This window comes from Mirounga angustirostris, unplaced genomic scaffold (genome assembly GCF_029215605.1).
Source record: "Mirounga angustirostris isolate CCGP_5_RB_7025 unplaced genomic scaffold, mMirAng1.0.hap1 SCAF_3, whole genome shotgun sequence".
In the NCBI taxonomy this organism is placed as follows: domain Eukaryota; kingdom Metazoa; phylum Chordata; class Mammalia; order Carnivora; family Phocidae; genus Mirounga; species Mirounga angustirostris.
In genome coordinates, this window is record NW_026991711.1 from 180190398 (window position 1) to 180218026 (window position 27629).

The 27629-nt window shown below is 38.8% G+C and overlaps 1 protein-coding gene across 3 annotated transcripts in view; it reads right to left on the reverse strand.

Moving 5' to 3' along the window:
• Positions 1 to 27629, reverse strand: part of FARSB (phenylalanyl-tRNA synthetase subunit beta) — a 78672-nt gene that overhangs the window by 25470 nt on the left and 25573 nt on the right. For all 3 annotated transcript variants that reach the window (XM_045867889.3, XM_045867890.3, XM_064587141.1), the window contains 8 exons: positions 27055 to 27116; positions 25826 to 25877; positions 21990 to 22051; positions 21304 to 21511; positions 20733 to 20813; positions 17186 to 17278; positions 13005 to 13122; positions 471 to 626 (listed from right to left, as the gene is read on the reverse strand). In XM_045867889.3, coding sequence (XP_045723845.1) covers positions 471 to 626; positions 13005 to 13122; positions 17186 to 17278; positions 20733 to 20813; positions 21304 to 21511; positions 21990 to 22051; positions 25826 to 25877; positions 27055 to 27116 — 832 coding nt within the window. The remainder of the gene's footprint in view (positions 1 to 470; positions 627 to 13004; positions 13123 to 17185; positions 17279 to 20732; positions 20814 to 21303; positions 21512 to 21989; positions 22052 to 25825; positions 25878 to 27054; positions 27117 to 27629) is intronic.

Sequence of the window (27629 nt, forward strand, 5' to 3'; positions counted from 1 at the left end):
CCCTTGGGCTTTCATACAGGAGGAATCTCACTCTTCCTCAGTCAACCTTAGGACTTGATTAACATGTGAAGTCTCTCAGGATAACTTGTCAGGTTTTTCTTTTGCCGTAAAGGCTTCAGACGGGCAGCTTCTGAGTGCACATCATCAGGTTAGATTCTCCCAGCTTCCAGTTTGGACTCCTGAGTTCAGAAGTCTCACCATGGGGCTAGGGGCTTGATGGTGCCAATAACTAGGGGCTACCACACTCAGCTGAAACAGAAGTATTTTGTGTAAAACTAGAAGACTCTACAAGCATTTTCCTAAGATGCTGCAGGGAAAAGGAATGTTTTCTGGAAAATACTAACAATTAAATGAAATGAAGTTCTATTTCCCACCTCCCCACCCCAATCAAACCGAAAAAACTATCAAAAATAGGGCCTGGACTCTTCATGACATTATCACTAACTCTGGATTTGGCTGATCAGTCTTACCTTCTGATGCTTTGATCACATATCCGCCCTTCTTTTCACCAGGAGGCACATTAAGCAACTGCATGATTCTGTCCAGTAGCCCATGGATTATCTCGAACCCAGGATTCTTGTTGTAATAAACAGCACAGAGATGCCTGTAGTTTCTTGCACCTACATCTGAAAAAATAAAAGAATTGGCCACAAGACCACGGTGACCATTACTTAAGAAAGTACTATGGGCCTAAAATGCATCTTTATGAAACTTAAGAGCTAGAGCAAATACTTATAGTAAATTGGAAAAAAAGAGAGAGAGAGACCATTAAGTTCAAAAAAAGTCAAAATTAAATTATATCGTTTAAAGAACACACACAGGTTGGGAAACCATGAAGTGAAGAAGGGAATAACTATCACAAAAGTTAGGACAGTGATTACTCTAAGAGAAGTGATATGATGGGGAAGAGCCTTACAAGAAGTTTAAGATACTGGCAATATTCTATTAGTTTGGATGGCCGCAGTAGTATTTGCTTTACAATCTTCTTAAACCATATACACAGATACTCCTTGCAATTACAATACAATTACAATAGGAAGGTAAGAATCACACCAATGTAAAAATAAGCTAAAAAAAACCCCAAAAAACAAAAAAAACCCTCTACAAACAGGAAAAAGACTGAAGAGAAATATACCTAAATGTCAACAGAGGTTATATTTGAGCAGAGATCATTTTTTTCTAAGTCTCATCTATTTTCCAATTGTTCCTTGATTATTATGTATTATTCTACTTTGAAAATCAGAACTTACAAAATGTACTTTTTTTTTTTTTTAAAGATTTTATTTATTTATCTGAGAGAGAGAGTGAGAGAGAGAAAGAGCACAAGAGGGGGGAGCGGGAGAGGGAGAAGCAGACTCCCCGCCGAGCAGGGAGCCCGTTGCAGGACTCGATCCCGGGACTCCAGGATCATGACCCAAGCCAAAGGCAGTCGCTCAACCAACTGAGACACCCAGGCACCCCAAAATGTACTATTTTAAGACAGACATGCAGCAATCCAAAAGAACCCTGCCGGTGATTGGATAAACAAACTGTGGTTCATCCACACAGTGGAATGAATACTACTCAGCAACAAAAAGGAACAAACTATTAACAGACTTGACATCTTGAATGAATCTCAAGGGCATTCTACTGAATGAAAGAAGCCAGTCTCAAAAGATTACATATAAGTGCATTTTTTGGACATTCTGGAAAAAGCAAAACAATAGCAACAGAGAACAGACGGTGGTTGCCTGGGGTTAGATGTGGGGGAAAAATGTGACAGGAGGGTTTTGGTCATGACAGAGCTATTTTGTATTTTGTAGTTATGGTTACAAAGATCTGAAACTTTATTAAAACTCCTTTTCAAAAAAAAGTGTAGGGCGCCTGGGTGGCTCAGTTGGTTAAGCGACTGCCTTCGGCTCAGGTCATGATCCTGGAGTCCCGGGATCTAGTCCCGCATCAGGCTCCCTGCTGGGCAGGGAGTCTGCTTCTCCCTCTGACCTTCCTCCCTCTCATGCTCTCTGTCTCTCATTCTCTCTCTCAAATAAATAAAATCTTTAGAAAAAAAAAAAAGTGACCTGCCTCCTTAGCGCAGTAGGCAGCGCGTGAGTCTCATAAAAAAAAAAAAAAGTGTATAGCGTATAAAGGTAAACTTAAACTCAACAGTGAGCATTTAATCTTAACAGATATATACACTTGTGACCCTTTAATTCCAAAGGAGACAACTGCTCTGACACAAATACTGAATGAATATGGACTTCATTTTGCTGTTCAAATTACAGAAAGAATTACAAAATAATATCTGGGGGGAACTAAAAATAATCTACTTTATATTAGCATGTGCTGAGCAAAAGTTCTCCCTCAGATTTATTCCCATAGCCATTTCCATTGACAAAATATAAAATGTCTTTTACCTTCCAGATATCCAAATAAAACACGGGTATTTTAAGACACCATACTACTAAAGTAATATAAAAGGGAGCACATAAATGGGGCAAAAAGTGAAACTAACAACTGATTATCTACTATGTGCTAGGTACTTAGCACCTATCATTCTATCTATAATCTTATTTAATTTTCAAGACAATCATGTAAAGTGAGTTTTATCATCCCTATAAAATAGGATAGGAAAAGTAAGATGGAGAAACAAAGGCTCAGAAAGATTTTGCCCAGGGTCAAGCCAACTAGCTAGAGCTAACTGTAATTAATTACATAGCTAATAAGTTATAAAAGCAGAAATGGACCAGTATCATCTGGCTCTAGAACACATGTTCTTTTACTAAACACTGGAAATCCCTAAGTCTCTAAAGGATTTTTTTTTTTTTTAAGATTTTATTTATTCATTTGAGACACAGAGATAGAGATAGAGAGAGAGAGAGAGAGAGAGAGCATGAGCAGGGGGAGAGGGAGAAGCAAGCTCCCCGCTGAGCCAGGAGCCCGATGTGGGGCTCGATCCCAGGGACCCTGGGATCATGACCTGAGCTGAAGGCAGACGCTCAACCATCCGAGCCACCCAGGTGCCCCTCTCTAAAGGATTTAGAGGAGAAAATCCCTGAAGGACTTAGATGAAAACAAATAAGAGCAAACTTATGGATAGATATACACCTACTTAATATAGTCAAAGATGTACATTCTTGAAATGGTTTTGATAGGACACATATTTTAGTATTCTCAAGTGTTTTATTTTTGAAGTCCTTAAACTAAAGTTTCTAGCATTCAACAATATTGTAATTCGTGGAAAGTGTGTTCGGAGTGAAACTTCTGACTGAACACATGTAGAGAAATAAGCCTTGTAACATTTCTTAGTGCCTTCTACATTCAAGGCCCTTGGCTCTAGGTATTCCTGGAGGGGTACGGTCAAAGCCAGCTCCGGGCCTGCACAGACTAAGCCCTCAACAATTAATTTCTGAATAAATGAACAAAGCCTGGAGAGGGAGGTAAACACACACATAAAGCTATTACACAAGACCAGGCCCAGCCAGTGGGCCACATTCTAAGTCAGCACAAGAGCCCGCTGATGTAGGAAAGGGAGTTCTGTACCACTGTCACTCTCTCTCTCGTTTCCACTTGCAAGAATAAGGAAATCTGGTGTCTAAATGCTCTAATGGAAGGTGTAAGAATAAAGATTAATATTAAAACCAGGCAGGCATAAAACCTCACTAAACCAACCACATGCATAAACTCAAATGAGGGGCTTGATTTCTCCGCAGGAACACACACACATGCTCTCATATACACGCACACTCCCTGAAGGGAAAAAATGAAATGAAACAGAACTAAATTATCCCTTTCATATTACTGACTTGCTCCTGGGTATCTTTGCCATATGGTACCCATTTGTTGGGGTCACATGCTTCCACTTTAATATACAAACATGTATTCAAACTACTTTGTTGTTCCATTTTTGCTGGGAGAGAAGAGACCAACAGTAATGCCAACATTCAGACAGCTTAGCAACATAAACTGGAAGCTTTATTTTGGTAACCTTTGTGCCTTGGAATACTTCTTTCCTGATCTCCAAACTACATAAAACTTACCTTTCTGATAAGAGGAGCAACATCTGGTTTAAAGACTTAGAATTTAGAACAAGTTGAGTGATTCTGATAATTACAATGATGAACTTACAATAAAAAATACAGGACTTAAATTGTACTCTATTCAAGAAAGGTTTCAGGATGTTTGCATAACACACATACACAAATGAGCTATGTATTCCTGGATTCGATTCCGCAATATTTTTAAGAAAAGCCGCAGATTTGTAGGGCCTTGTACTAAACCCACGTAAGAATTAAGCTATTTAGGCAGCCCCTCCAACTCCCATCACTGATTGGCCATTTTTTTCCACATTTCCCAAGCGTTACCACTCCCTCTAGACTTGCTTCCTCCCATCTCGCTAAGATATTCCCTTTGCTGTACCCGAACTGAATTAAAGGAGGAAATAACCACATATGCAGTTCCACCCATTCGTCCTTGGAGAAACTGCTAGATATAGTAAAATTCTCATTTCCTCATATTTTGCACTGAGGGACCACATTACATCACAGGAAGTTCACTCACTGCATGCCACAAAGTAAGAACTATTTAAATTTCATGCCAAAAACAAGGGTTTGTTGGAAATGCCTTAGTTCTTTATAACTCAGTTAACAGACCTCTTGTGTCATGCCATCAAACAATTCTGCTTTTTAAATGGGCCTGCCAAGTATGTCAGCCTAAATTACCAGTGTATTTCGCAGACTTCAAAGTACTGCCCGGAGAGGCTGATCTAAACCACCCAAGGGGGGCGGGGGGGTGGGGTGGCTACAATTCCATAAGCTGAAAAAAAAATGCAAAATGATTTTTTTTTTAAAGAGGAGGGAAAAAAAGAATGGTACATGATGTCCCTCAGTAAAGTAAAACTACTGCCTACAACTCAAATTTTTCAAACAGGCTCCTGCTTGGTGTAGGGCCTCTTTCACCAAAGCACCAATGATAAGAAGCAAATTACGGTGTTAGGTTATGTTATTATATATGGGCCGCCTGGAAGAGGGCAGAGTCTTCGAGAAAATGACTCCATCTCTATTCTCATATTCACCTGAAGGCCCAAATATAGATGCTAGGAGAAAGCCTACTGAAAAACCAAGAAGGCTTCCAAAGTAATCAGTGGCTGATATGGAGCATGAGATTAGTAGTCTGGCCAAGACTGAGAAAATAAAATGAATCACCCTAATTTTTAATCCATTCCATCCAATACATTTCTTTAATATTAGTACTCAAGAGACTATATAGCTAATGTGGCAAATTTTAAGTATCTCCTGAAGAATTTCAATGTAGTATTAAATGATTCACAAAAGCTACAAGAATCCTGTGAAGACCTATACCTTAAAAACTATCTAATGTGTGAAACAGGAACCTTTACACACTGGTGGTAGGGCTGCAAGTTTGTTAAAAAAAAAAAAAAATCCTTTTTGGAAGAGAATTTAAGACAGCAAGCATTTAATATGCTTACCTATGGACTGACCAATTCTATTTCTACAAATACAAATTAGTGTAAGTGTACAAGGATATTCATTACAACAGACATATTAGCAAAAACCTGGTAGCAATCTAAATATTCATCATAATAGTCTGAATTATAATGCAGCCATACGATGGAATATTACACAGCCACTAAAAAGAATGAGATGGACAGACTGTGTTCACAGGGAAAAGATAAAGCATAGGACAGCTAAAGCATAATCCCATTTGTGTAAACACTAGAAAGTATTTTTTGTAAAGATTTTATTTATTAGAGAGAGCAAGTACAGAAGTGGGGGGAGGGGCAGAGGGTGAGGTAGAAGCAGGGAGCACGACACAGGGCTTGATCCCAGGATCCTGGGATCATGACCTGAGCCGAAGGCAGATGCTTAACCAACTGAGCCACTCAGACACCCCAACATTAGAAAGTATTTTTCTGGGGCGCCTGGGTGGCTCAGTTGGTTAAGCGACTGCCTTCGGCTCAGGTCATGATCCTGGAGTCCCGGGATCGAGTCCCCCATCAGACTCCCTGCTTAGCAGGGAGTCTGCTTCTCCCTCTGACCCTCCTCCCTCTCATGCTCTCTCTCATTGTCTCTCTCGCAAATAAATAAAATCTTAAAAAAAAAAAAAAAATTTAGAAAGTATTTTTCTGTATCTACGGCTATACAGAGAAATGTAAAACATATGGTTGCATATGCATAGAAAATATCTGGCAACTAACTGTAAGAGTAGGATTAGGGAGAAATTGGATATGTGATTCTTTTAATGTGAAAAGAATAGAACTGCTCTTAATATATATCTATAAAGTCCTTAAAGGTAGTACAAATAAATTTTATGAACATGAAACTTAAGAAAAATTTTCCTTAAAATTTCTGTACTGTAACACCAAAGTACAGATTTTTTTTTTTTTAAGGTAATGCTGAAAGCCAAGAAATTAATGTGAGGGGGGAAAAAAAAATCTATGACCTTCTCAATGCATGAAGGAAAAAGTTATAACCTTATGGGTTGGCTTTTAGTTAACATAAACCTGGAATAGATTTTTATCTATTAAAAAAATACGGTATGCAATGCATGACAGAGCATATTATACTCACATTTGCAGATTTTAACTGTGTGAAACCAAATGTACTAAAATAACTTTCCATATTAAAAATGATGTTATTTACAGTTAAGATGCCATTATATAGGAGAATGATGATACTTCAAATATTGTTAATGTCAATGTTCCTTACACCCATATTTTTTGAATTATTAATTGGAAATTCTACATGCCAAAAATATGAAGTAGTAAAATTAAATTAATCCAGACTGATGACATAAGCTCTCTTCAGAAAACTGCATTCCACATGTGGATGCTAGATAATCTCCCATTATTTGATGGCTACAGAATTAATGGACAATTTCTCAGAGCTTAAGTATTTCACAAGCTCATAATGAAAACACTATTACTGAGCTCTTTATCAAGCAAAGAATTATAGAAAAAACTATAAAGATCTGGCCCCTAAATTCAGTAGTTTACAAAACAAGACAGATCCATGAATGGTACAGAGAGCAAATTGGAAGAACAAATCAAATCATAGAGCAGTGACTTATTTATGTTCTACACAGCTATGGTGGCTGCCCAAGGAAGAAAAAGGAACAAGAATCTTACATATTGTGATTAACATTAAAAGAGGTTCTGAATTTCCGCATTTAAATAAGTCAGGGTAAAAAGTAGATCCTTCTGATTTAGAAAAGCTACAGGAAGGGGAGCCCGGGTGACTCAGTCGGTTAAGCATCTGACTCTTGATTTAGGCTCAGGTCATGATCTCAGGCTTGTGGGATCAGCCCCACACTGGGCTCTGGGCTTAGTGGGGAGTCTGCTAGATATTCTCTCCCTCTCCTTCTGCCCTTCCCCTTGCTCATATTTGTGGGCCCTCTCTCTCTCTCTCAAATAAATAAATCTTTAAAAAAAGAAAAACTTCAGGAAGTATGTGAAATTTTAGAAACTAGTAGAACTCTTTGGGGGTGGGGGGCAGAGAAAATGCAGCTTGTACCAGGCCTGTAGCAATGCTCTGGAGAAAGTAGGAATGGTCTGAGCAAGAAGTGAAGGCTTGAAGTGAGCTACGGCAAGTGAGGTAGCTGGAGCCCTCCAAGTGGTCAAGGGCCTGTAACCTACTCCATCTACTATAGTATTAAAACCCAAAAGTCTCTAAGTGCCTAGTTCAAACTAAAGTGCATGATGATTTGATTTTTCAAGATTCTCTACAGATATATGTCAAACTGACAACTGGATGACTGCATCATGCTAAATCTAAGTACCCTTTACAAAGCCAAACTAAGTCATCTTCCTTAAGCTCTGGTTCCTTTTAAACTTTTAAGACTCAACCCGGTGATGTGTTTTCTCCTGCCATCTCAGTGAGCTTCTAGGCATGCTGGCAGCCTCAGGGACCATCATGGAATAAACTGTGATGGCAGAATTCAATGTGCTTTTAATAAAAAGCCCGAATGTTGGCCTTTGCAAAATACAGTTGCTTTTCTGGGCACAAAGATTAGCAATTTACAAGTACGGTCCTTTGCTCCTCTACAGTAATTTACTATTTTGTTTACAGTTTAGTTATTCTTGACATTGAACAAAAGTAGGAACAACTGAAACCAATCAAGAACTCACACAGCAGCCTGATTTGATAGCTCCAGGGCCGCTTCTACTGACTTCCGCCATAAAGCTGAAAATGTGCCCCACAGCAGAGTCTGCATTTAACTTCTCGTTCCAAAGACACATGCCACTCTGCCCAAAAGGGACAAATCAGCTTAGATGCTGGACTCATGACTAATTTGTAACAGTGCGGCAGCAACTTTGGATCTTACAGCTCAATAAATGCAGTGATTGGCTCAGCCTTAAAGAACCGGAATGTGCTGGACTCCGAGTGGAAGTCTTACTATCTGAGAAGTGTGCCTGACTTAGTCACTAAACAGGCAGTGGGCCTGACGGTCTCACAACATGGACAGCCAGTCAAAAGGTCCACAAGAGCATAAAAACTGTCCAATGAGGTCAAGCATAAAAACAGGGGCTAGTAGGCTTTCATTTACTCTTACAGGAATGTAAGTCAAACAAAATTTGTGGGAGGCATACTGAAATCCAGCAGAGATTCCTTTTTCATTTCCATTGTGGAAGATACGCTTGCCTACACAAAACTGACAGGAGGCCGAGTCGAGGTGTTCCTTAATGTTAGAAAACAAGTCAGTGGCAATTGTCACTCCTTCTCTGTGCTATCAGGGCCCCTTGCGCGCTCCCTTGGAGTATTACCTATAAAAATCTGCTCACCAGTGAGTCTCCCTCAAGACTGGAAACTGTCTCTCTCATATTACAAGCAGACCCTAGCAAAGGAAAGGAACTCAAAAAGACTTTTCTACCAATGCAATGAATGAGACTGTCTTGCTCACTCTTGCACACATCTCTGCCCCTTCTGAACCAGTACTTTGGGTATGGCCCCCACTAATGAAAATCTAGGATGCTACACATGACTGGAAAACTCCTCTACCATTTCACTTTTAATGGTCTAGATTTTTCTTTTTCAAAAACAGTTTGAATATTTAGGAGGAAATGGCTAATATAAATCCAATAGAAAAATGCTTACTGGCTTAAAAGGCAGTAAAACCATTTGTGCTCAATTCATTGAAGAAAAGGGGGTGATGAATTACTGAAAACACAACATTCCTGAAAAACAAAATAAAACAACAACAACAAAAACCACATTCCTGTTTTTCAGTGTATTTCCCCATCAGTACTTTTTGGTTTTCATACCCTAAAAGAGATAGTGCACAACAAAAGAAAAGCCAATTAAATCAAGTTAGGATAAAAATGAGCCCCAAGTGCCTCATCTTTAGTGTCAGCAAGGTGACATTAACCCTTTAATAGCCAAAAGTTTCCAAGTCATTCTCACAGAAAATTACCATAGACTGGGATGTTACACATCTGGCCTTAGGAACTACTAATACTCTAACGGTAAGAGCAGACACCAAACAGTGATTACGTGGCTCGAACTTTTCAAAATGCAATTTCATTTAATCCTTACCAAAAATCTAGTAAGTGCTATGGTCATCCCCATTGCAACAGATGAGAAAACAGGCACAGAGAGATTACATAAATTGCCCAAAGTTCAGCAGCTCATAAGTGGCAGAACCATGACTCAAAACTACTCTGGCTATACAGTCTTGAATCCACGGTGCTACACTGCCTTTCCCATAGAACCCTCTATGTATACAAAACGCCAAGTAGGGAGTCCGCTTGAACATATGTAGAATAATCCATCAGAAAAGCTACTTGTTAGGACATAAAATCCAGGCCTAACTAAAGAGAAAACCCACTCCGAAGCAAACTTAGATTTTCAAGATGGTAAACTTATTGAGCACACTCACCTCTTCTCATTCCTCAAATCCCATTGATGGGACAGAAAATTTGGAAGAAAATAAACCATAAGTGCAAGACAACAGGCAAAAGTAGGGTCAGATAAAAATGTTCCCATAGGGAAAACAGCAAAATAATCACAACTAAACACCCAAATAAGAGAGGTCTGCTACTGCTACAGAGATGAAAACTATTCTTTCTGATGAAACAAAGTGCAGCAGAAATCCATATGTGAATTAAAAAGTATAGGACTGGCTTTCTGGGGTTATCACCAGGGTGACTTATTAAATGATGGTCTATAGCCTAGTACTGCACAAGAGCTTGCTCTCAACAGGCAAGGCTATCTCCAAGTATGGGCCTTGGGGCAGAGTGGAGTCTATGTCTGGGCCTTTTCAAAAGACACATGAAAGAAAAAATAGTGGAAGATATCCCTAACAAGGACTGCAATACAGTCAAGTGCTCCGTGCTTACAGTGAAAATTTCCTGTGGCAATTGTGGGGAACCCCACAGCTCCTCACCCATTGTGAAGATATCCCTAACAAGGACTGCAATACAGTCAAGTGCTCCGTGCTTACAGTGAAAATTTCCTGTGGCAATTGTGGGGAACCCCACAGCTCCTCACCCTCCAGACTCTGAGCTGCTTGCTTGCAAGCATGCCCAGCCCTACAGAGCCCTGCAGGGAGTCCTTACCATTAGGGAGGAGGCCTACTGCTGAAATAGTATTATAAAACTTTTGAGGAAACTTAGCCTCATTTTATACCTAAAAAAACAGATTCAAAGTGAGGGGATGAAGAACGATTTAACATGCTAATGGACATCACAAAAGCAAGCCGGAGTAGCCACACTTACTTACACCAAACTGGATTTTATTTTATTTTTTTAATTTTTTTAATTTTTTTTTTAAGATTTTATTTATTTGCAAGAGAGACAATGAGAGACAGAGAGCATGAGAGGGGATAGGGTCAGAGGGAGAAGCAGACTCCCCGCCGAGCAAGGAGTCCGATGGTGGGACTCGATACCAGGACTCCGGGATCATGACCTGAGCCGACGGCAGACACTTAACGACTGAGCCACCCAGGCGCCCCAACACCAAACTAGATTTTAAGCCACAGAGTGTAAACAAGAGCTGAAGAAGGTGCCATATCATAGTATAGGTGTTTATCCAACAAGAAGATCTAAAAATTGTAAATCTTTATGCCCCCAACTCAGGAACACCCAAATATATAAAACTTTTGAGGAAACTTGGTATAATTAACCTAATCCTGTATTTGTAAATGTTTGGATCACCAAGGATCAAAACCTACAATTCAAAGAGCTAAGATGAAAGGAAAGGAGTCAAAGTTAACAGCAAAAATCTGACATTGGGTGCCTGGGTGGCTCAGTCGTTAAGCGTCTGCCTTCGGCTCAGGTCATGATCCCAGGGTCCTGGGATCGAGACCCACATCGGGCTCCCTGCTCTGCGGGAAGCCTGCTTCTCCCACTCCCACTCCCCCTGCTTGTGTTCCTGCTCTCGCTATGTCTCTCTCTGTCAAAAAAATAAATAAAATCTTTAAAAAAAAAAAAAAAAATCTGACATTAAAATCGTAACAAATTCTTAGGTATCTGTACCAATGGAGGATTTGAGGCACAAGAACCCTCAGAACTACTTATAGCTGGCAGTGAAAATGCTTTCTGATTCCTACCACAGATTGACCACCCAAAGAAAATTCTACATAGACTGGTATTAAACTAAACTTTTATTCTCTAAGGATGTATGCACAGAGACCAAATTCTGGCCCTAGTTCTAAGTCCAAAATTTATGCAGCCTTGGGCAAATTACTACTTTTCTGTCTTAGTTTTCCTACATATTAAGTGGGGACAATATTTTTGGTCCCATCTGCCTCAAAGTCATAGATTAACAATCACAAAAGAAAAGGTATATTTTTTTAAAAATTTCAAAAGTATAAAGTACTATACAAATGCAAGCTGATGCTGTTAATTGAACACAAGGCTGCACAGTGGAGAGCAGATGGAATCCAGCTTTGGCTGCAAAGCTTGCTATGGAAGTCCATATACAGTCAAGTGGACATGCCTCTATAATATCTATTTCCTAAGACAGGTTGACTTACAGTCAATAGTTCTTGACTACTCTGGATAGTCAGAATAATGCCATATTATCCTCTTCAGGAGTAACTGAGGAAAAGGCCTTTGCTGTTGTCAAGTGATTCAGAAGAACACACTCTGAGTTTCACAGTCTGGAGTAAAACTCCTGAATAAACATCGTTAGGACTGGAATTGTCAAATTCAGAGAACCAGAGAAATACCACCAGGAATTCAGTCATTTGATGGCCCTGCTACCGAGAAGTGACCTCATATGCAGCTCCAAACAGACTTGTTGTCTAAGTCTGAAGACAGAAGTTTGAATAAGACAGACATCCTTGGCAATCAGGTTTAAGTACTATCTAAATATATGTTTATTAAATAACCTCTGAGTTCCAAATGGTGGACCAGGCAACTTACTATACTAACAAGTCCAGCCTATTCTCGAGGCAAAAACTGGTCAAACACATTTATAATGACTAATACAAGAGTGATGAATAGCTAAATGCTAAACTAGAATGACAAGACATCAAAGTACCTTAAAATGATATGCACATATATCACAAGATTTAAAAAAAAATGTTCCACAGTACTTTTCAAGCTGAGGTTTTAACAGGGTTCTTCATAAATGTTAAGTTCTTTACGATTTGCCTTCTACTAAAAGAAATAAGAGAGAGCAACCAAATATCTGAATATATTGCTTGGATGGATTCATATCAATCAATCATGAAAACTAAATTTATAAAACAATTAGGAAAATGTAAACACTAGCTGGATGTTTGATGATAAAATAGTGTTAGGTTATTTTTACAAAAACAAAAGTGGTATCTTTTATCTTTTAGATATATATATATCTTTTAGAAATACATACTAAAGTGTTTGCTGGTCAAATGGTAGGATGTCTCAGAATTACATCAAACTAACAAGGGGGAGTGCCATGTGCTGATAACTGCTGAAGGCAGGTGCTGGATACACAGGGGTGGTCATAGTGTCCACTTTTATACAGAGCTGAGATTCTCATAATAAAATGCTGTAAGTGTACAAATCAAAGATGACTTGTTCTTACCTCTGCTAGAATCTTTTACTACGATGTCAGAGATTTCAAACAGTTTCAGAGGAAGGGGCATCTTCCGATTTGCAGCTATGGTCTTTAGGAGGCCAGGAAGAAGGGTAGTGCGTGCCACCTACAGGAGAAAACATGAAATTGCACTGACCAAATAAGAACCCAAACAGACTTGGTTATAAGACAAGGCCAAAAGAACTCAACAGCTTCACAGTAGTAAGACTCTTCTGGAAAATGCAAAATGTCCAAATCATCTTTAATTATCAATTCCAAAACAAAAAACTGAAAATATTCTGGCTCCCAAACTTAGAAAGTGAAAAATCATAAAATCTGATCAAAAATTGAGAAACAAATATAAATACAATGCCTGTATCTAGGATTAGTTATTCTATTATTTTTAAAATTAAAATTAGCTTCTAAGATTGCAAATATGTAAATTTTAATATCCTGTTTTATTTTATAAAGTAAATGAAGGAGATTACAAGAAATGCAAATATTTAAATAGATTAAATATGAACTAATCGAATTCTTAAAAACCAAGACTAGGGAAAATGTAAATGCAATTAAAATATCACAACAATGAGAAAACAGAACACAAATATGTAAGCACTAAAAAAATTATGAAGCTGCTACGGGCAAGCTGTGACTATAGTTTTCAGCTTAGTGGCCAAAGAAATACAAACATACATCCTAGTTCTAAAAACAAACAACAGGGGCGCCTGGGTGGCTCAGTCGTTAAGCGTCTGCCTTCGGCTCGGGTCCTGATCCCAGGGTGTTGGGATCGAGCCCCGCGTTGGGCTCCCTGCTCAACGGGGAGCTTGCTTCTCCCTCTCCCATCCCCCTGCTTGTGTTCCCTCTCTCACTGTATGTCTCTCTCTGTCAAATAAATAAATAAAATCTTTAGGAAAAGAAAAAAATAAATAAAAATAAAAACAACTAAAAACAACTTCCCTACGTCTGTCTCAAATCTCTCATTCCAAGCTGTATGAGATAGGTTAGGTTTCAACACAGCATGTTTCCAGAAGAGTTTTATGAGCAGTGGTAGGGCATCATCGTTAAGATCCAGGGCTCGCAGCAGATACCAGCACCACTACCTTTGACCCAGACTACTTAAGCTGGTTTCTCTGCTTCCTCTCCTGCTGCCTACAGCCTGTTCTCCACACAATGTGATGATTTAAGGCCTACATCATGAAATTCCTCTGCTCAAAAATCTAACAGGTTTCCATCAAATTTTGAATAAACTCCATGACTTGCATGGGGTCCTATCTGAATCTGGCCCTGGCCTCCTCTCTACCCTCCATGCCTGCTGCTCCCCAGGCTTCCTGGGTTTCAGGACACCCCCCAGCAGCATTCTGGCTCAGGCCTCTGAGCCACCTCTCTTCCTCTACCGCATATATTCTTCCTCTGGATTCACATGTGGCTGTCTTACTTTCTTCAGCTCTATGCTCTGGCCCACAGAGGCCTGCGCTGACCATCCTGGCTAAAATGGCAGCCCCTCCAAGATCCTACGGGCATTAACAGGAAGCCCCTATGAAGACTTGCTGGTAGAATGTGTGTTGAGGGAAAGAGAAAACCTTTCCAGTCACGTTCACTCTGCCACCTGCTGCTAGTAGCCTTCAATTCCGTGCTTTTGTAAATATCGCTCATTTCACACTGGAGAGAAAGTGCCCAATCCATTCATAGAAATGAAAGTACAATGTTAAAAGAAAGCTTAACTTACCAGAATATAAACAACCTACCTTTGTAAATAGCTTTTCCCAGTGGGTTTTTTTTCTTCCCCATTTTATAGATCAGCCTTATTTGCTTAATAATTCACAGCAATACAAAAAATTAAACCTGACTCCAAATCAAGCTTCTAGATCTACCTACCAATTTACTAGAAATATAGGGGACTACTGGAATGTATTTAACAAAATCCTAACTGTGAGAACTCTATAGAACAAAGGACACAGTTTCTTCAATGAAAAAAGCGAAGGAAGAGAGACAGAGATGGACAGAGGGGCAATCTGTAGATTAAAAGAGACGTAAGAAGCACATCGACTTTGACATGAAGTTCATACAAACTATTAAAAAAATTGAGACAAATGAGAAAATTTCAACAATGACTGGACATTTAAAAATATTAAGGAATGCTATTGCTAATCTGGGGAAATGTGGTAGTATTCTGTAATTTTGTTTATAATTATAAAATTTACATGTTTTAACTAACATTTTTCTTCTTTTATCCATTCTCTAACACATCTACAGTTAGAAAATAGTCCAAAATTAAGAATTATCCAAGAAAAAGAATGGGCTTAAACAATAAACTGAGTTACAAGACCATAAATAACTTTACATTTAACCATAAATAAACAAAAACCTGTTAGCCACGTTAGTGTTGGTAGGACATTTCTACTGGTAAAGCAGGAGTAAAATATAGAATCTGTCCTGTCTAAAAGATGGACTCATCTAATGTATTTCATGCAGAAATATTGATTCTGAAAGTGTGCTAAACCACAGCTATATACAGTGATATTTAATGTGTTTCTGATTTTCCTCCCACTTAGATAGAATAGAGAAAACAGGATGCAAACCCTACAGAACATTACCACATCTTAAGAAATCTATCAAGCTTGATAAATGAAACTGGGAGAAAAAGGAAAATTTAGAATAAACTCAAATAAAAGTCCAGTAAGATTTACTGAAAAATCCCTCTACCCAAATGAATTTGAGTGTCTCTCATTGAAAAGAACACCATGGGCATCTTTTAAGAACAGCAGAAAAGCTAGTGGAACTTATCACAATCCTTCCAATTGGCATAAGAATTCTTCAAAGTTCTGACACTGAATAGAGAGAAACAATTTATGTACTTGATGAATATTATTACCAGTTAGTTCTTTAAATAGCAGTCTGGCCCTAATCTACCACATTAGTGGTACAGATTAAATCTAACTTTAAAAAAATCCAAAATTTTTTAACATTTTTAGAACTTCAAAAATTTTTAGAATTTAAGACTCCCTCCCATAGTTTTACAGATAATGAAAATCAAGATTCACAGAAACAATCTCAAGTCACAGAGTTCACATATTATAATAGCATTAATTTTCTTGAAAGCATTTCCTCCCAATTCTAAGATTCCAGGGTTGATTCTAAGCCAGGGTTGAAGAAAATCATAAAGAATTGCATGTGCAAGAAAAACAGAATGAGAATGAGAACTGACCAGTAAGAAAGAGAGGAGATGGTCTGAAGTCATTAATAAACGAAGATAACATTTACTAAGATAGTATTCTCACTGAAATATTCCTGAACTCTATGTGAAACTGCCATTGAACTAGAGGATTACCATGAAAAAAATGAAGGCAGCATAGTCAAGAACTGATGTAACAACTACTTTCAGAGTCAGTGACTTAATGGAGGTACTGGGAACAGTTGCTGACTCATTTATTACAAAATGGGTAGAAAAGATGAAATCTGAAAATAGTATTAAAGTCAACTGATTTGAAGTGAATGAAACGGAAAGTTCAGACAAGCCTGGGAAAGCAAAGCAAGCAAAACACAACTGTAGGCCAATCAAGAAAAGACTAAAAAGTGTTAAGAATTCGTCAACAAGGGGCACCTGGGTGGCGCAGTCAGTTAAACATCCAACTCTTGGTTTCAGCTCAGGTCATGATCCGGGGTCCTGGGATCAAGCCCTAGTCAGGCTCCCTGTTCAGCATGGACTCTGCTTGTCCTTCTCCCTCTGCCCCGCCCCAATTCTTGCTCTTTCTCGCTTGCGCACGCGTGCTCTGTAATAAAATTTCTGCCCCTTCCCCTGCACGGTCTAATGAATCTTATATCTAATAAAAAAAATTCATCAACAAAGTTATGTAAGAACCAACTATAATCTTTTTTTTTTTAAGTTTTTTTGGTGTTTTTTTTAAGTTTTTTGAGAGAGTACAAGCAGGGAGAGCAGCAGGCAGCGGGAGAAGCAGGCTCCCTGCTGATCAGGGAGCCTGATGCTGGACTCGGATCCCAGGACCCCTGGATCATGACCTGAGCCGAAGGCAAACCCTTAACTGACTGAGCCACCCAGGCATCCCAGAACCAACTATAATCTTATCCAAGAAGAGATTTTTTAAAAAGTGCTAAGATTTTGTCATCTTAAGTATAACTTATGTACTGCCTCTCAGTATTTATCTAAATTCTAACCTACTTAAAAATCTCACCTGAAATTCAGCTGTTTTAGGATTACTTATGTGGACTGCTTCTGTTGCAGAGATGTCCAAACCAAGTTTATCAGCAATATCTTCTTGGGAGCACTAAGAAGTACATGCAAAATAAAGAAAGAAAAACAATGACTAAACTTAATATACAAAGTATTTAATGTTGTAAGTCAACTTATGGTCTCATAGCAATGTAGGTTCTCTATATAAATAAGTTAAAAATAATAAATATATCAACTAACTCAGGGCCAAAGCAGATACAGTTTAACGTTAACAATTCTCTTACAAGGAATTCTATCCATGATACAGAGGCAAAGTAAGTTTTTCACATGTTGATGGTGGTACTGTATTTGGGCCCTTCCTAAGCTAGTCTCCCATTTACCTTACCAGTCTAGTCTCTTACAATTAGCTGCCCATTCCCTGAATCTTACACTCTTCCTTTCTTTTACGAAATGCCTTCCCCACCCTACCTGCTCCCATCCCTCAAGGCTCTACTTTAATGACAGTTCTACCGCTTCCTTAAAAATATTCCTAATGACTCCTGTCAAATTTGCTCTCCCCGCTAAGTGTGCCTATGGCTTTGATTACCGTTATAATCCCTGCTAAATCCATACTGACTTGTGGTAGAATGGTAAGACTAAGAGCAGAATTCAAGTGGCCTGAATTCTGCCCAATGTTATTTCTACTTGATCATTTAACTTCTGTGCATAGGTGCTTGATAAAGCTCCGAGCAATAAACTTCTAAGCACTCACCCTCCAAAGAGAGAAAGATACCTGTCATACTCAAAAACCAGGATGACCAACAGAAGTTATGATAATAAAACTATTAGATGCACCACATCTAATAAATGAGTTAACAAGATAATGCAAATAAAGTACCTGCCACAAACTAAGTGCTCAAAAAAATATTAACAATGATGATTAATAAGTACTAAAACTTATCATGTATATTAATGCTAACTGTTGCAAAGGAGTTTAAAACTTAACATGAAAACTGATGGGCCAGCAGGTTACTGAACGATTTTCCAACATTAGGTGACGCTGCTTACTACACTATTTTACAAAGTGGTCTTCAAGGACTAGTCTGTATTTCTTAGAGTAACACACACACACACGCACACACAAATGGGTTTAGGTTTTATGTCAATGCCAGCTCTAATGATTCTTGCCATGCTCTCCTGGGAAGGATACCAAAGCCACATTCAAGCAGAGCACAAAAGAGCTCCCTGATCTGTGATGTCTGCAGAGGCAGAGAATGGTGGCAGGCACACTGGAAATAACCAGAATTTCTTCTCAGCACGAGAAGTTTTTATAACAAGATATAATGTGATTAATTAGGAAATACAATTTAAATAATGCAATCAACTGTCAAACAGAACTAGTACTGTGTGTGTGTGTATGTGTAAGAAAGGTTGTTCCACAAACACACGGCAGCGGAGGTATCTAAGTGGCCTTGTACTTCATCATGACAATGGAGGATACGGGACAGAAATTAGAAGCAGTTTTAAATCAAGGCAACCTGAAGTGGCAGTAGCTAAAATTTTTTTAAATATCTTTTTCAATGTTAATGTGTTTAAAGTGTTAGAAAAATATAAGTAAATGAAGCTCATGATTTTTATGAATATTCTTGTAATATTTTAAATTAACTCACTTTTAAAACTATCTACTTTAACCTTAGTACAACTAGTATGCAGACATAGTAAAAATCATAATGATGAGATAACAATTACTTGTATTCGGAAAAACAAGAGCTAGGTTTTAGAAAAGGCTCTGTTTCTCTCATGCAAAACTAGATATAAGGCACAGAGATACTTAGGTTTGCTAATTATGTCACATAAATACCTCTGACGCTGAAATTCCTATTAGAAAACTGTCATTACATATTTGAAACTCTAGCACCTCACTCCTTCCCCTCCCCCAGTGATAATGTGTTGAAGTGACTTGGGACAGCTGAACAGACTGTTTCTGGCACTCCTGGTGGACAGTTCCGTCACAGGCCTGGGCTGGAATCCCTGGCCGACAGCCGACCGGCTGTATGGAATGGGACAAGTTACTGCCACGTAAGACTGGAACACCTACTTCAGAGCGTGGCACGGAGCGGGAATCACAGGCAGAAAGGCCTAGACCAACAGGATAAACTCTCCCTGCAGAGCAGCCCTGGTCGGGCAGAGTATGTGCTCCCCTGAGACACATGGGGCTACACAGTTACAAGAGCAAAACTCATTACTTCTATAAAAGGGCAGGGAAATTCACAGGCCAAAGTCTGAACCTCGGTTAATTCTGGGGAGGAAAATAGGGTTGAAATCTGAAGGGAAACAGGGGAACGGTTTACTCTACATGGTTCTGTACAGGTTGAATCGTTTCAGATCAATCCCATGCCACTTAATTTTTAAAAATGAAATACGTTTCTCAATGCTACTTTTTGCATTTCGTTAATGTTCACAACTGTGTAAGTGTATATGCATATATGAATGACCTGTACTACAAACCGAGCATACACGGGCCGAGACAACAGAAAAGCACTGCTCTAAAAGCCAAAAGGCTAGGATTCTGGTCCTGGTTCTCCTGTCTGTATACACTTCGTTAGGTACTTGTCCTGTTGACCTCAGGCCTCTTCATTCTTACAGTGCCTGGCATACAACAGATGTTCTGTAAATGCGGAATAAAGGACTCCTGAATCAGAAACAGTGACAATGCTGAACTAGAAAATCTGTAAAGTCCCTTCCCAGGTTAGCATCCTATGAATGACAAATGCTCAATAAAGGGAGAGGGGCTGCATCTCCTTTCCGACCACCCTCTCCCCACAAACTGGTAGTAATGTAACCCCACTACTGCACTCTCTGTAAACATAAGATGGAGAAGTCTGTCTGGAGTTGAGTTGGGGGGAGAAAATGAAGTCGTTTGTTTTTGTTTGGTTTTGGTTTTTGCCCTCCATCATTAAGCTGATATCTACGTGAAGACTCCAGAACTACACACTGTAGGCATCACACAAATGCTCAACAAGAGAAGAGGAAACTATGAACGGCATAGATGTTTTATTCTTTTCAATCTGGTGGGGGAAGGGCATTTCCTTCTATTTTGTAATAAAATTCATTTCCTGATTCAGGCCTTTTATGTCAGCTTTCCAACTCAAAGCAAATGTTGTGAACATGTTCAAAGACAACAAAGTTTAATGTGGAACAGTCCACAAATCCTTAACTAGGGCGGCATCTAGTGGGCACAGACATAACCAAATTAAGACTAAAAATTCTAACTTAATCAATTTGGTTATGAAATACGTTGTGAATTCAACCCTCAACACTTCCATAAAAGTACAAAATACATTGTTATCTGTCATTTAAGACTTTTGTCCTTCATGATTTTCTGTGACAAAAAAGAAACATTTTTTTACTAGAAATTATACAATCTCAAGTAAAAAAAGTTATTCTTCTAGAACCTGGAAATTTTAGCAGCCTAGATTTTATAAATTCATGTAAGGAATTGGAGTACAAAACTTCAGAGATTCAGTGTCAACCATCAGCTGCACAGAAAGCACAGGAGAGAGACATACCAGAGCAAAGGTAAGCACTTCCGTGAATCCAGCGGCTGCCATGTCATGTCTTAGGAGTTCTGTGAGCTTATTAAGAGGAAACTGAAAAAAAGATACTTAACTTTAGTCCACCTCAATAAAATTTCCTACAACAAAAGTTTTACACAGGTCATGAAAAGGCAAACCCCCTTCCATCCTTACTAATACTGCCATACCACCACTTCACTCCCTGCCCCCTCCCCACTGCCTCACTACCCCAATACTCCTACACAGATGAACAAACCTCCCACTTCACCTCTCCCACACTGAACTTCTTCTGCCTTCAGGCCAGGCTGAAAAAATGAATCTCCCAGTTCAAGATTCAAAAGGGCTCCAAACTCAAAACCTGTCTTTCTTCAACTACTAGTCATCACAGGTTTTGAACTTACTCTAATCCACTGGGCATCTGTTTTGCATCCTCTCCATAGCGAATGCCTCCCATAGCACAGCATGTCCAAATACTACTTAACTCCTATGTGCTGTTTTTCTCGAATGCCTTCCTGGCATTCAATAATCAGTTTCTAACAACAAGTATTTAAGGGTGCAATCTTACTTGATTAGCTATGGTGTAGGTTTTCGGGAGAGTCATCTGAATGTTGTTATATCCATAGGCAATAGCTGCATCTTCTACAATATCACATGCATGGATAATGTCAGCTCTGGTCGGTGGGATTTCAATCTCAATCTGATTCCCATCACCTATTACTTCTGACTTTAAACACATCCTCGTTAGAAGCTTGGCAATATTTTCTGGAGTTTCTCTGAAACAGGAGTGTACAATCCATAAACTTCACTGGAGTACTTAAAACATGCTTATATTTTAAGATATCCTATCTGAAATATCACCTTCCTTTCTGAGTTCCATGAGACACCAGACATCATAACAGATGATTTACAATCACTTACTTACTCTGAAAGATATCAAAACCCTCTCTAAGCATAAGCATTCTTTCAGGAAAAATTAAAGTCTTGTGGGTACTTCATTCTTTTTTTTTTTTTAAAGATTTTATTTATTTGACAGAGAGAGACACAGCGAGAGAGGGAACACAGGCAGGGGGAGTGGGAAAGGGAGACGCAGGCTTCCCACCGAGCAGGGAGTCCAATGTGGGGTTCGATCCCAGGACCCTGGGATCATGACCTGAGCCCAAGGCAGACGCTTAACAACTGAGCCACCCAGGCGCCCCTGGGTATTTCATTCTTGAATTCTCTCCAACAGCAAAAAATGTTTTCAAAGCATACCTGATTCCAACTTTTTTGTTAATTAGATCAGCTCTCACTATCTCCTTTCTGTAAGCCAGTTCCTTTAAAGAGAAAAAGTTTGAGAAGCTGGAGTGAGTGCCTGTCAGCTATAGCGTTAGACTCTAACTTTACCTCGTCTTGTTCGGTAGTTTCACTGCCCTCCCAAAAAAACTATGGTTAGAGCGAGACCCTCAAAATAAACGTACTGTTTCAAAACATTACGGAGGAATAAATCTGCTACACAGGTTCATAACTGAACATTCTACTTGCTAGACAACTGGACCTGCTCAGAGATAGAAAATGCCAAACTCTTTTCTCTCAGATGGCCAATCACCATTCTCTGCAGTAAAAAACCCTGATGCATTACATCATTTCTAAGATGCTTATAAATGCTAAGGATTTTCAGTCTCCTCGCAAGCCAGCAGGTGTTTATGACCAAGAAAGAATAATTCAAATATCACCATGTACTATCAAATATCACTATTATACTAAGTGCAGGTGTTTCGAAGAAATTCCTTTCTTATCATTTATCCAGGTGGGGGAATGCAACCAGGCCCCCAGGCAGTCCTAGCTATCATCAATCTGCTCCAAAAAGACGGTAAAACTGGGAGCATCTCATAAATTGGTCCTCTCCTTCAAAGAATATATAACTTTACCATGTTAGGTAGGAACAAACATGTATAAAACCCAGGCTTTTGCTAAAAAACCTCTGCAGACATAATCTATGAATATTTATCATTAAATTACTGTCAAAAGTATAACTACCACTGGCAAAAAGGCTATAAACCTAAAACTCTGGCTGGACTCAAGTAAGTACAATGGACCAGAGCCTTGCCATTTAAAATGCAATTCTCAGGCAGGAGTATCATCATCACACAAGTGCCTCTTAGAAATGCAGGCTCTAGGGCCTTTATAGCTGGTAGCAGTGACATTGGACCTACTGAATCCAGATCTGCAGGTTATCAAGATCCTGAGGTGATGTGACTGCACATAGGGTTTAAGAAGCACAAAACTAGAAAGCTAATGACTGCAACAGAAACAAACCTTTACTGAGTAGTTAATATGAACTAAACAGTACAGACACATTCAGGATAATCTTAACCCTCACTACAGATAACTATTAGATTCCTTATCAGTGAAATGAGAACAGTTAAGTTGTAGATAAATAACTCTTCCCGGATCACAACAATAGTTAGCTGCTGGGCCCTGGTGCTGCTACATTCCCAGTGCTTACAACAATGTTTGTCAGATCCTAAGCACTTGGTATGTAGTTAATGAGTAAATGCGTAAAGTAACAAATGAACAAATTAATGAATTAACAAGTTCAGGCAGCCTAATTCCAGAGCTCACACCATTAACCATTGGTCTGACTACCTTCCACTTCTCTCCTCTGGTCCTCTTATTCCAAATGCCATTCTTTTATATGAAAAAACAGACTAGGAAAGAACTATCAAAGTACTTAGAAAAATAAGCTATTTCATGTGAGGAAGAATCAGTTCCTCAGAGGATCATTCTCCTTTGGGAGGACAACCTGAGGAGAGCTGTTCTATGTTCAGCAGGAAACAGATTAACAAATGACAACACAGATACAGTACTCCTTTTCAGAAATCCCACCATTTCAAATTTATGAAAGTTCCTTATAAGGCAAGTGATTTCAAGGATTTATCTACATGAGAAAAGTGAACCAAATTTTAAGATATCTTTTTCCTCCCCAAAGTACATATTTCACTTTTGTTAATATTTGACAATTCTTCATACTAAAAAGAAAAAGAAATTTCCTCAAATCAGACATCACTTTAAAACAGACTAAAAAGCGATCTCTGGCTAATCCCAATTACTACTGTGGTAAATCATATAGATGGCTACATTCTTGCCTTCTCTGCTGCATCCATGGCCTCACAATGGGGCACTTCAGGCCCTCGCACTGGGAAATGGGAGTCTATTTTACCCTTCCTTGAATCTAGCAAAATGACTGGCCAAGGCCAACAGGACACCATGCTTAAAAATACTTAAGCACTGGACTTGCTCTCGTGCTGTTGGGAATCCTGCAACCACCACCATGTAACGAAGACCAAGCTAGCCTGCTGGATGATGATAGACACTTGACCTGGTGACTCTAAGACTTGTGAGTGCAGCTATCCCAGGTCATCTAGATGCTAGTCTACCAACTGGCTGATTACAGAGGAGCAAGCCCAGGAGAGGTCAGCCAAGCCAGACCAGACCAGAACTACCCAGCTGATGAACAGAATCATGATAAACAATCACTGTTGTTTCAAGTCACTAAGTTTTGTGATATCAGTTTGTTACATAACAAAGCTAACAGGCACTAGAAATTTTTTTAAAACTGAGACTGCCCATAATTTCAATTAAGTTTTCTACAGCTATACGTTTATTTTGAATTATAATCAATATTCTAAAGTATGATGCTAAATGCTCATGTTTTCAGGAAGGGGAAGGTTTTGATCTTGGCAGGTTTTATCTACTTTAAAAACTAAATAGTAGAAACTATTCCAGGCTATGATTCACTTAAGTGACAGAAGAATAGTATAAAGAAGAAGTGCTTAAAAATGGCCTCACTGAATCATAACCACAACTAAATGACTAATACAGTAATGTGTTGGAACAGCCATATTTATATTAATAAAATCATCTTAGGGGAAGAAAGAAACCCGACTAAGAATAATGCTGGGTTTTTTTCTTGTTTTTTTTTTTTTACCAAGATTTTATGTTTTGACAATACTTGTGCTTACTACTTAGTCCTATTAATACATCTGGAATTATTAGTACAGTGATGGCTCTTCAGTGACTGTTAATTCAAGTGTGAACAGACTAATCAGGTTTGGAGGGCTGAGTAATCTTAAAATGGGTGAGACTATAAATCACCCAGTAAACTAGTTAATAAGAATAAATAAGAACTTGCACCCCAATGTTTATAGCAGCAATGTCCACAATAGCCAAACTATGGAAAGAGTCCAGATGTCCATCGACAGATGAATGGATTAAGAAGATGTGGTGTGTGTGTATATATACGTGTGTGTGTGTGTGTGTATATATATAGTAATATATACAAACCATATATAGTATACATATACAGTATACATATACAGTATACATTTTTTTAACCAAAAAAATGAAATCTTGCCATATGTAACAACGTGGATGGAACTAGAGGGTATTATGCTAAGCAAAATAAGTCAACCAGAGAAAGACAATTATTGTATGATCTCACTCATGTGGAACTGAAGAAACAAAACAGAGGATCATAGGGGAAGGGAGGGGAAAAATAAAACAAGACAAAATCAGAGAGGGAGACAAACCATAAGGGACTCTTAATCACAGGAAACTGAGGGTTGCTGGAGGGGAGGTGTATGGAGGGATGGGGTAACTAGGTGATGGACATTAAGGAGGGCATGTGATAGAATGAACACTGGGTGTTATAGAAGACTGATGAATCACTGAACTCTACCTCTGAAACTAATAATACACTATATGTTAATTGAATTTAAATAAAAAATAAAATAAAAAGAACAAATCAGAGGAATTCTGGCCATCTAATGCAGTGGTATAATGGAACATGTTGGGAGCTGAAGCCAGACTATCACCTAGCTCCACCACTTAATAGTAACAGGCAAGCTATTTAACATCGCAAGATCTCTCCATCTGGGAAAGGGCCGAACAGCACCCACCCTCATAGGGTTACTGTGAGGATTAAATCCATGTAATGCACATAGTATAATGCCTGGCATGTGGGTGGATGATGGACAGACATACAACGAGCACTCTGTAACCATTATTATTACTAGTATTATCATCAAATCCATTTCTTAAATACTTACTGGAAAGGTATAGGATTTTCCATTAGGAAAAACTACCTCAGCTGCTTCAACCCTTAAAAGAAAACAAAAAGCCAGAAATATTAAAAACAAAAAGGGCCATAAATTCTAAAAATGTGTATGGTTAACAAGTCTCTCACTTGTTCTACAACAGTAACCTCAACACATTCAATCTGTTCACGTTCCAACACTGCTGTCTGGATTAATGCTCCTAAACACAACACCACCCTACTGTTCCATCCCCTGTGGCTCCCACATCTCTTCAGGCAGCACACATTTGATGTTTACTTCTCAGTGCTGCAAAGCATGCATCCTCTATTACTCCTTGCCAACATGGATATACACATTCCAAGCTTTACCAGGGTGCTATGTTACACCATGAAAGCTTGACTATGCAATCACTAATAGGCAAATCAATTTAAAAAACAGACCCTGCCATACAATTTCAGTCCTGTGCCCTGCAGTGATACGGCTATTGTGAATTACAATTAACATTCTAGAATAAACTATGATGCCAATACATGGCAAAGACCATTTAGTTAAATCTTTTTAATTAAAAAATAAGCTTCAGAAAAAAATACAGTAATCCTATTGATACATAAGGGATATATGGGAATATATCCTATTGATACATATCAATATCCTATTGATACATAAGGGAAGCATATATCCCTTCCCTACTTGCTGGTCCTTGTCTGTCCTTCCATGTTTACATCCTCAAATCCAAATATCTTTAAACACAGCTTAAATTTCATTGCCTCCACAATGTCTGCGCAACTGCAATAACTAATGCAGCTAGCAATAACTTGCCCTTACAGCCCAAACATTACTGAAACTTTTTAAAAGTAATTCTCACTTTTTATTTTATCTATTTTATTTTTATTATTTTTTTAAAGATTTTATTTATTTATTTGACAGAGAGAGACACAGCAAGAGAGGGAACACAAGCAGGGGGAGTGGGAGAGGGAGAAGCAGGCTTCCCGCTGAGCAGGGAGCCCGATGTGGGACAGGGAGCCCGATCCCAGGACCCTGGGATCATGACCTGAGCCAAAGGCAGACACTTAACGACTGAGCCACCCAGGCGCCCCTCACATTTTATTTTAAACAGTTATGCATAGGTCTTAGCCCCCCAAAGAAAGGATATGCTCTAGTCACAGAAGCCACATTTTTCAAGGCCCTAGAGCTTTGCCTTCAGAGCAACAGGCTTCAATAAAGTTGTCAAATAAACTCACATAAATTGATTCTCACAATATTCACTGAACATGGTGACAATAACATCAAGAACTATTTTTGCCTGCAAAAAAGAAAAAAGACAAATATTGTAGTCTAAAAATATATTCTCTTCACTCAGATGGAAGTGAAAACTTTAGTCTTCAAACATCTAAAAATGAAACTGTATATATACCTTCTAAAAAAAGGGAGTGTGGAATAAAAACTTGTGAGCTAAAGTAGGCCTAGCCTTATCTTCAGGTGGTCTGCATTTATTCGATTCTCTGAGAGTTAACAATCCATGACTGAAACAAATCATTTGCTTCCCCTGGCCCTCTCCCTTGAGTTCACGAAGTTTTAAGAGAGACAAATGGCTAACTATGGGAGTAAACTTTATCAATCTCCTAGATCTCTGCAGCCAGTTGCCGGACTCCTGGCTCAACCACTTACTAGTAATCTGACTTTGGGCAAGTTACTTACCATCTTTGTACTTTAGCATCTTCATCTGTTAAGTAGAGGTTATAAATATTTCTATATCTCATTTGGTTATTATAAGGATAAAATGTATTAATATATGAGCAATGCCTCGCACATTGTA